We start from the raw sequence: 11231 nt of genomic DNA, 5'->3' as shown, positions 1-11231 counted from the left end.
GCAATTATAATTTGTTAATGAAATTTGATTGTACTAATTAAGATGTAAACATAGCTTAGATTCTTAGATAAACCAATATAAAAATGTGTAAATTCCTCTCAACTCTTATCTTTAATATTATTAATCTACAACTGATTTAAGAATGATTTTTCAAATATTTTAGACATGGGTTTGTCAACTCAAAGATACGTGGTTATTGAGAAAACTTGTTTAATAGTATGTCTATAGTTTGTGTCTTAAGTACAAAAGTAAAATCTCCTTCCATATGTATTTGTGATGTTTTTCACAACTTTTGTTTGAGGGTAGTAATGGAGCAGACAAGACTCTAACACCATGCTACTTGTAGCCATGGATGATAATTTATCCTTTTTTTGGTTTCATACTCTAGCATGATTATCTTCTTCCGTTGCTTTTTGGCTATTAAATTGGCATCTCAAATTTTTAAAACTCTTAATTGCCATAAAACTATTTAAGTTCATTAATGTTTAACGTCTTAATAATAAGCATTCCGATAATTGCCATAAAACTATTTAAGTTCATTAATGTTTAACGTTTTAATAATAAGCATTCCGACGGTATTTTATGATTAATCGGTAGTCACTAATCATTAAATTATTTGAGAGATTGTGCAAACCCAACATTCCTCACTTAACAGATAATGTACAAGCTCGTGAGATTTGTTCCACCAAAATCTTTTTCCACTTAGTTTTATTTGTTATTTCTTTTATTTGGCACTTATTTAGTTATGCACAAGTCATTCATATCTAACATTAATTTGGTATGCCAAATTTGATAAAAACTAATGAAATATACTACTCAATACATACCAAAATAAATGTTATTTTATGCATCAATAGATTAACCTGATTATTCCTAATATGTCAAATGCACACTTTTTTTTACATATTAATATATAATTTAGTGTAATTGACAATTTTTTTCTTCACGTGCAAACATTTTTCTACCAGAAAGAACACGAGTACTTCGTTGAAAAATTTACCACAAGTAGAGCTATGAATATTCCTTTGCTTCATCTGTATCCAAAATCATCAATTACAAATTCCTGTAACCATTTTTTATTCTAGACGAGTCGGAGAATTAGTGTCCAAATTTTCAGATTAGACTGAACAGTAACATCACCAAAAAATAAACCCAAGTGCATCAACATATTCTGCACGATGATGAACTGGGGGGTGTTTTGATGCATGAGATGACATTTAACAAACTTTACAAGAAATTCTTTACTGAAGAGTTGTTGAAGCATAAGGGATAAATCTCATGAGGAAGCTAGACAGGGACCAAATGCAAATCACACCAAGGAATTGCAGAACATTTAGAAGGGTACCCAAAGAGCTGTTTATCTCCATGTTGTGTAAGGTCATTTCAGCTCCTCTAACTGTAAATGATAAAGCTGTCACCAGTTGTGCTGCTCTATTTAGTTGGTGAAGCCTGTACACCTGTTAATAACACTTCATTACTAATTTACTAATCGATTGAGAAAGTTGGTCATAAGAACATTAGAAATATTTAAGTTGATTCAATTCAATAAGGAGACCAAAGCTACATTAAATTTTTTTTAACAATTTATAGGATCCAGATAATCAAAATGTAAATTAGACTATCAAAGTATCAATTAGGCAAAAGCAAATAAATGTACTTAACACAATCTACCATGATAAAATATAAAAAGTAAATCAACAAGGAAATGGATAGTCCTTACTTGAAAGATTAATGGAATAGCAGACCCTGACGGTGAATTTCGATATCTAGCATACTGCTCAAATGCAAATTGGACAACTATACCAACAAGATATGGAGCAAGAGTTGCAGAGGCTGCAGGACCAGTCCATGGCCAGACCAAACCCATAGTTACCATTGGAATTACTAGACTAAGCACAAGAGTAGCAACAGAAGAGACTCTCTGTCCCAACTGTGGGGGTGGAGTATCACTATTGTTTGCAGTGGTATCCAGTAGCATGGGCCTTCTTAAATGATCCAGTAGGAAAAGAAATATCGCAACACCACAATAGAAAATTGCCTCTGTGAAGAATAATATGAGAAAATCTGGAGATGAAGAAAGAAGAAACTTGAGAGTTCAGAATTCAGAGAAAAAAGAGCCATTCAAAGCAAAGAAGAAAATAAAAAAGAAGAATTAAAACAAGCAATTTAACATTATAAAGTTTGAGGATTGACCATCTACCATAGTTGCAGCACATAATACACAAGAACTACATCAACTGCAACTCTACTTTTCCCAGTCACTGCACAAACATTTTGAATTTCTAAACCAATTCTAAGTTTTGGAATGATTTGTTGACCATTGATATTAAAGATGCAAAACTTTTCATCCATATGTGTCCGTATAGTTTAGTCTCCACTTAAGTCCAATCATCCAATGAATGATGTCATTCATTTTATTAAGAAACAAATAATTCCTAGTCAAGCAATAAACATCGCATCCAATTTCTGAACATCCAAAATGTTTTCCCTAGCATCACCAATTATCAACAAACCCAAATACAAGTAATTACCCTTTTCTCTAAAGTTTTCATTAGCAGATACTTATCCATATTGATTGACTCAAGATGTTACTAGCCTACTATGAATTACAACCAAATTATAGAAAACGCTACATAAAAATAGTAAGCTGTGCAAATTACTGCAGACAACGAATATAGCACAACAGAGTCTTTCTTAAAAGCATAAGTTACCTGTTAACAAAGAGTCCTCAAAAATGATGGAAAGCACTTTGCGTAAATAGAGTGAAGGAAAAATGAAGGAAGCAACAAGGACTGCAGGGCCCAAAAACCACAATATGCTGTTTTGACTTCTCTCTGGATTTGATAAAAGGATCTTACTATCTCTTCTGTAGGGCCGGTTATAAAATGATATTAAACCTGACTTTCCATCACTCCCTGATAAATGAAAATAAGAGTTTCTTGCAGGAGAGATGTCTTCTGCAACAATATCATTGTTTTCTGGCACTAAAGTAGTTCTTTCAAGCTCACAGTATTGTGACTGATCCTCAGAGACAACAAAAAGAGCATCATGCTGTTTCTGTAACCTTCCCTTAAAGTTCGACATTCCATGCATAAACTTAAGCTGGCATGATTTGTCTAACCATGATACAAATGCAAAAACAAAAAGAATGTTAACAGATACACACTTAAAGGAGTTCATACAAAATAAATTACTAATTGCAGCTCACATCTTTCAACTTTGGTCCATTTGTAGATTAGACCTAAAGGTTAGAATTGCACAAATGTCACTTGGAACATCACAATTTGTGCAAAAAATACCCTCCATTAAACAAACGCTAACCATCCCATGGAACTCTTACATGACAATAACAAAAAACTAAGTGGGAAAAACTGTAACGTGGTCCTAATCTAAATGCAGTATCCTCTCCATTTCTCAATCTTAAAATGTAGTATTGAGATCTTACTTTGACTATAGAATATAGATATGGAAAAAGTAGAGCTTAGTTGGACAATCCTTGCCTCATGAGCTAGCTTCCAGAGTTGAGTTAAACCCTTTTCAAATTTAAGAAATATCATCATTAATGGTTGCCTTAAAACAGGGTTTTAAACAGTGTGAGGTTCAGCGATTATTTGCACCTTTATAGAACCCTAAGGTCTAATCCACACACATAAGCCTTAGTTCAAGGGTGGGCTGCAATCTACACTACAATTACACATTTCTACAACAAATTTATTCAAGAAATATGCTTGGAATCTTAAAAGGATGAATAGGAAATTGAATTGGACGCTTAATGCAGAATGTAGAAATTCAGGAATCAACCAATAAATAAAAAAGCTACCTTTAGTGTACAATTGCAGGTGAGCACCAGTTAGCTGGTTGACAAACAACCCTTGTGATAAGCTCAGCTAAATATTAAATGAAAAGAAATTACGTAAGAATAAATAAAGCAAGACTCAAAGATACAGCAGTTATCAATTTCGAATTAGCATTATACAGAAATAGATTTAATCCAAAAGAGAGCATCAAATAGCAAATCAAATGAATTGCTCAATTGATAGTTTAAATATCAAGCAGAAAATGTGCGAAGTTGAAAATGGAAAGTGTAACACAAGTCATGCCTCATGACCTTATCATCATTAATTTCATAAAGAACTATCTACATTAATCTATAGCATGAATTATTTATAAGTGGAAATTAATTAATTAATAATAATTAAATAGCATAAACCATACGATACACTAAATTTACATGGAACTGGACTGGTAAATCCCAAACAGAACATAGTTTGCAATATAGGTCCCAAGACATTTATAGATTTAAGTGAGTATAAAATGAATTCTCAATTTTTTTCTTCACTCGAAGATTACATTAAACATTATTCATAGATCAAATTAATTCACAAAAACTACCAGAATGCACACATCCATTTGATCATGTTTCCTGTAATTGAAATTTGCAAACACCCATTTGACACATGATGTAGCAATCTATTGCACAATTTGTATCTAACATGAAACTTAAACCATTAAACACCTTAAGAATCTTCACAAAAAGAGCATGGGAGACAGAGAAAGAGAAGAGACAGGAAATCAGTACTTTTACAAGTCAATTTCAGCTAGGAAACTCACCAAACCAATTGCTAAGTTAGCAATGATTTAACTAACTACCGAACTTTAAGTTCTCACCAAATGAATACCATTTAGTTCTACCTCCTATAACCTCCTTAAAACTAATGTCTAAGCCTCATATCTTCTAGCAGTGCATGCCACTGGTAATTATATTTCACCTGCTAGCTGGTTATTGATAATATTCAGTGGGAAATTACATAACAATAGGTAGAGTAAATAACAAAAAACCAAGTTCATGGTGTCGGTTTATCTTATTTCAGGAATTATCCAACTACCGAATGTAAATTCAACAGTCTCCTTAATCATCCTCTTCCTTTACAATTCCAAATGCTCCTGAATTATAAAGCTGGTGTCATTGTTCAGATAAAATTCACTAAATGAAGAATTAACAGCAATCTTCAGTGTCAAAGTGTGAACAGAATACCAAGGATTTTCTTCATACGCCTTCTTCATTAAGCTACTTTTTTTCCAAATAACACCATGAAGGAATCAAGTGTTTGCATTTCCACTAATGACTATTTCCAGTCAAACCCTACTGATGAGGCAAAATTCAGCAGCAAACCCTATCTTATCTAAGTTCAATAGTAGCAGATACATTCTCCCAAACTAAAAAAAAAAATGTAACAAAATCAACTTTCAATTCTTAAGGTTTAAAAGATGAAGTTCTATCATCCCAGTTCCACAAAATTCAAAAAACATAAGCCTAACACCACCGATGAAACACAAAACAATCGGTCACTCTTGGTCAACCCATGTACACAAGTACTATACATTAACTATTGTTTGCAACGAAAAGTAAAATTGAAAAGAACAATGATTGTGAAATTGGGGAACGGAATGAATTGACGAACAAATCGAGAAATTCATTGGCATAAGTACCTGGGCACTTCTCGTGCGTTGGAAAGGAGAAGAAGAAAGAGAAGCCGCGGAACAAGAAAAGGAAGAACCGAACTTGGCATTTGCCATGATAACATGCGAATGAAGGAAGCAACGAGAGCGTAGAGTCGAAGAGGGTGGCGTTGAATCACCGAACCATCTTAAGTTAAATGAATAGAAAGATTAAGAACCCAAAGTGAAACACAAAACAGAGTACGAGTCTTACAGCGTGCGCCACTTCCCTCAGCCGTAGGTTTCTGGGTGTAAGATTGAACCGAACCGTTTTCGTTAATTTAAAACAATTTTGACAAATTACATCTTATCATTTTTTTCTAAATTAATTTTTTTCCTCTTCCACTTTTAAAATTTAGGTTTAAATTTTATTTTGTTCATGTGTGCAATTTTGATTTCCATCCAAATTTAATTACAAATTTAGTTTTTTGGTTTTTCAAAATTATTTTAATTCACTCTAATTGCTAGTGTTCATGCATATTCGTTAGCCACTTGAGATGTTATTATTGTTCGCATAGCATTAAAATTGTGATACATTTACTTAGTTTATACGAGCACATATGAGAAGTCTTCATGCTAATTGATGATAAACAAGTGTTTGATGTGTTTTACTATTTTTGACCATATGTTCTATATATATATATATATATATATATTCCATTATAAATTAAAATCTTGTTTAGTTTAATTAAATATTAATTAGTCTAATATAGCATTCATAAATTAAATCATATTCAATTAATTAATTATAAATTAAATTAAAGCACATTTAATTTATTCATCTTCTTTGATAAGAATTAGGATGGTAAAACGGCTGATAAAGCTGTGATCATTTAAGTAGGGTTTGTTAACTTTTTTAACCCACCAATCCATATTGATCCGACCCGTTTAATTCAACGGGCCACATGCGGAGTCTTTTTTAGTTTGATATTTTTAAAGAGAGACCTTATGTTTTTGAAATAAGAATGGATGGTGATCAATGTTTTATATAGAACTTTATTTACATTAATGTTTTTCACATAATTTGATTCATTGAAATATTGTTTATATTTACTTTATCTTGTTAGGTATTAAACCTTCTATATTATAATATTAAAATTTTATTTTATTTTATTTCTCTTTCTTGTATTTTTATTGTCCAAAAAGTGATATCAATAATTATAATCAAGTAAATAGATCTAAAACATAAAAATTACAAAAAAATAAATAACAGTTACTATTAACCTTAACGAGTCACTCCACTCTTGATGAGCTAACGACGAGTCCGACCAAAATGGACAGGATTGGTCCGTTTTACCACCCTATAAGAAATTCTATTTATATGATTTTGTAGATTTTTATTAAACTATTAATAATACTTAATATCACAATTAAGTGTTGGCATCTTGTAATGGATCACTACCACTTACTCCATGAAAAATAGGTTATCTGATTTTAACTTTTTTTTATCCATATTCAATGTCCATCTAATGTTCTAATGTCCATATAAGACATAAGAGTGTTGGCATCTTTGTTAAGTTTGATAATAAATTTCTCAATATCAAGTAGACATTTAGTTAAAGAAAAAACGAACATAATATTACAAATTGACACATTTGTTCATCATATTATTGAAAGGCTCTTTTGTATGACTATGTAAAAGACACAAATTTGTATCCATATCACTTACCTTTCAACAATACTCAATTATCATATTTATATTTATGATCACTTTGTTATAACTTGTGAAATGTTATGCTAATTAGCCAGTCACACAATAATCTTATTTATTTACTATATTATTCTTGCAACGTCCATTGCGAAAAATAAAAGAAATAAATTATTCAAATTTTTATCAGAATTTTGACATCATAATCAATTAGAGGAAAGTAAAACATATACTAACTTGGTTTGTATTCCACACCATATTTTGATCGATACTCATTGTCATCAGGCACTAAGTTATTTTATCATCATAAGTTAGTCAAAGAATTCTAAAGATTATTCGTCTGGTAATTATCTTATATAAGTAAACTTTATTCGTCGTACGATTAAAACTAATTTCTCAAATATCGTTTTTAGACTATTACCTTATAATATTCGCATTGTTATGATCTAATTCCTAAAATAATATATATATATATATATATATATATATTAAAAATTATTAAATAGATATATGTTCTCCTCTTGAGAATGAAGGATTGCAGATTATTAATCTCCATCATGAAGCCTTGGTCTCTTCTCTTGAAAGCCAGAGTTCTTAAATCAAAGTACCAGTTTAAAATAGTTTATAGATCCTCCTCTATTTGGCCTGAGATTAAACAGTTTTATGACACTATTCTTGAACATACTTCTTGAATTGATACATGTACTTTTATTCATTTTTGGAATTATAAATGATGTTTCACTCCTTCTTTATCAATCATTGTTGGGGTACCTGATGTAGAATCTCGAATACAGTTTCACAATTCTGGATTGGTAGTGATTGGAGTATTCCCTTGCCAATACAGCAGATGCCTCATTTTTTTTAACATATCATGATAAGGCAGACACAAGATATTCCGAATTGGATTCTGAAAGATTTTGGGTGTTTCACTCTTAAGTCGACTAAGACTTTTCTTCTTGGATCCAGAAATTCCCTATGGTTGGGGTAAACTCATTTGGTCTTCATATATACCTCCTTCCAAAACTCTAGTTCTCTGGAAAGTTTTTCATGGGCAAATACTTACAGATCAGCACATTCAGCATATATGTTTGTATATATGTTTTATGTGTACGCTTTGTGAAAAACAAGAGGAATCTATTCACCATTTATTTTTTTTAATGTCCTAATGCTATGCATATTTGGAGTTGGATTCAACAAATTTTCCTTACTTCTCATTTCTCTAATGTGGATGGTCTCCTTTCTTTTATTAAGAGTGATGGAGGTCCTTTGGTTAATTTGATTAAACTTGTTATAATAATTTTTTCTATTTGGATGATATGGCGTATGAGAAATTATGCTATAGGTTAAAATTGATGTTTTTAGGGCCATTTCGCTCGTTAAAGATCTCACTTGTCTAGTGGGTATTTCGTCTAAAAGTTCTATGTGAAATGATATGTTTGATTTCAATGTACTTAAGTTTTTTGGTATTAATACTCGTAGTGGTAATGTTCTATCTCCTCTTCCTATTAGATGGGAGTTTCTTTCTCTAGGTTGGGTTAAAATAAACACAGATGGTGTTGCTAGGGTTCTCCTAGTCTTGCGACTTGTGGTGGTATTTTTCATGGGAGTATGAGGGAGTTTATTGGTGTTTTTCTTCTTTCCTTGATGTTTAAACTGCTTTGTTTGCTGAGTTTTATGGAATTATATATGCTATTAAACAAGCTCAAAAGATGGGTTTTACTAGTTTATGACTTGAATGTGATTTTGCCTTGATTTGTGTTGCATGTACTGTTAGGACTAATGTTCCTTAGATGCTTTGTAATAGGTGGAACACTTGTCTTAACTACTTTAGGAAAATCAGGTTTAGAATTTCTTACATTTTTCGTGAAAGGAATGCATGCGTTGATATGCTTGTTAACTTAGGCTTTATTCATAAAGAGTATTTTCATTGGTATAATAGGTTTCCATCTAGTCTTTTCTTAGAGTTCTTTATTAATAGGTATAGATTACCTATGTACCGTTTTTGTTAATATATGAGTTTTGGTCTAGTCCCTCATATTTTCTTGTATTTTCTTTTTTTTTTCTTTTAATAATATTTTTTTTCATGTGGTGACAGATGATTGTTGTTACTTGAGGTGTCAGCCTAACAAGATGTCAAGTTTCATAGTGATGCCTAACATGAGAGATTTATAAAAAAACAATTTTAGAGATAAAAAATAATTAATTGATATATTGACTAAATTAAATACTAGTTTATAGACAAAAAAAAAATATTGGTCTCTAAATTAATTTCTATCATTGATAAATAGTTTCTAAATTAATATCTAATTAACTACCAAAATTTTAGCTACCAACTTTAAAATCTAAATAATTGGTAGCTAATTAGATACTAATTTAAAAATTATTTATCAATAATAGAAACTAATTTAGAAACGAATAGTTTTTTTAGCCTCTAAAATAGTATATAATTTAGTCAATATAGCACCTAATTATTTTTTCTTTAAAATTGGTTTCTATTTAATGTTTTTTTAGTAGTGATATATATCCAAAATTAGTTGCATCATTTTTAATAAATTTGATCCATGGGTATAGTATAAAATGGACTGACAGGTTGATAACTTTTTACGGCAAGTGCACCGCGTTGAAGTAATAATGTGTCCATAAGGACAAATATCGAACACACAAGGAACAATTGAATAATCAAGTAAAATATTCACTAAATATAAAACAGAATAATAAAATTTTGTTGGAATTTGTTGTGATGTCAATTATGTCCTTTGATTAATATTGATGCCTGTATAAAATTCATTTTATATGGATTCCTCACATATTTATAAAAACAACTTAGAATAAAGCTCAGACATTGATAACAATTAACGGCTCAAGTCTATTCCTAACACTCAAATATGTTAAGTATTATTGTTTAGGTCAAAACTATAAAAGTACTTTCCAGTCAGATTTAAGATTCTAGATCAAGAATTAGAAACAAAACAATAATACCGATAATCAATCAAGAACCAAATATTATATTCAAATATCATCTCAATACATAAGAGTTCGAACAAATTATTCATAAATTCACAGTGTAGAATTAGCCACACATCTTCTAACACCTTACATTCTCCAAATTGGGTTACAAGTCACTCAATGGTGTTTTCCTCTCAATCTTTCACACTAGAGTTGTGCCTCAAGCCTCCTATTTAACCTAATTTGTTTGGGCTTAAGTGACTTCTCGCTTGGGCGCTAATGGGCTCGCTTGGGTGAGTAAAATGTAAAAAAGCCCAACATTACTGGCACTATCTCGTTCAAGCGAGATCCACTGGTGGCATCTTGGCTTTTTGGGCGTTTTGGCCACTTTGCTAAGTTTTGATGTAGTCCAATTTTCTCTTTTTGGCTTTGTATATTTTCTTTATACCCAATCATCTCCATTCTCCCATAGAATCCTGAGATTAACACAAATTTGGGAATCAATTGTTCTTATTTAAATTAAAAATCACAAAATATGTAAAAATGTATAATTTAATAAATTAGGAGTTATTTTATACTTATTTTATCAATTAATATTCATAAGTGTCTGTATTCTACTATGAAATATTACTAAAATTTGGCAGTTATCACCACCATACACTCCATCTTTAAATTGTCTACTCTATGTATGACTACTAGACAACACTCATAAGAAGTTCACTCAAAATAAGAAATAATGCTCAATATGCGAGTATCATAAAAAGACACAAATTATCTTTGAAACTTGTAAATACATTTTAAGAGCTATCAAAAGTTGTCTCACATATCCTAATGATGAGGATTTTGACTAGGTAGACCAAACTTCTCTAGTATTGTATGCTAAATTTAGCTTTGTTAGTATAAGAAAGGGAAGTCTAGTATAAAAGGTATTTTAAATATAAAAAGTTGAGCACTAGAGAGAATGATGTCAACTAAAAGACTATCAACCTTTGTTACACCTCTTAGATGTAAATGGAAGATTTGTAAACAAGCTTCAACAATTTTAATGATGATATCTCTAAATAGAAGTCTTATGATGTAACGATCTTACATAAACTCCAATGTGTTTTGTATGCACTATTGCTTCTTAAGTGTTGTA

The 11231-nt window shown here is 30.8% G+C and overlaps 1 protein-coding gene across 1 annotated transcript; it reads right to left on the bottom strand.

Moving 5' to 3' along the window:
* Window positions 1-987: 987 nt before the first annotated feature.
* LOC137821682 (uncharacterized) lies at window positions 988-5782 on the bottom strand. Its single transcript, XM_068626393.1, has 5 exons — window positions 5491-5782; window positions 3821-3887; window positions 2712-3116; window positions 1721-2064; window positions 988-1457 (listed from the first exon to the last, which is right to left on the bottom strand). Exons 1-5 carry the CDS (start codon window positions 5575-5577, stop codon window positions 1242-1244), a joined length of 1119 nt encoding a protein of 372 aa, XP_068482494.1. The 5' UTR covers window positions 5578-5782; the 3' UTR covers window positions 988-1241.
* Between the last annotated feature and the right edge of the window lie 5449 nt (window positions 5783-11231).

The sequence above is a fragment of the Phaseolus vulgaris genome, chromosome 9 (assembly GCF_000499845.2).
Source record: "Phaseolus vulgaris cultivar G19833 chromosome 9, P. vulgaris v2.0, whole genome shotgun sequence".
Lineage (NCBI taxonomy): Eukaryota > Viridiplantae > Streptophyta > Magnoliopsida > Fabales > Fabaceae > Phaseolus > Phaseolus vulgaris.
The sequence above is the reverse complement of the archived record's forward strand: the minus strand, read 5'-3'. Positions and strand labels throughout refer to the sequence as shown.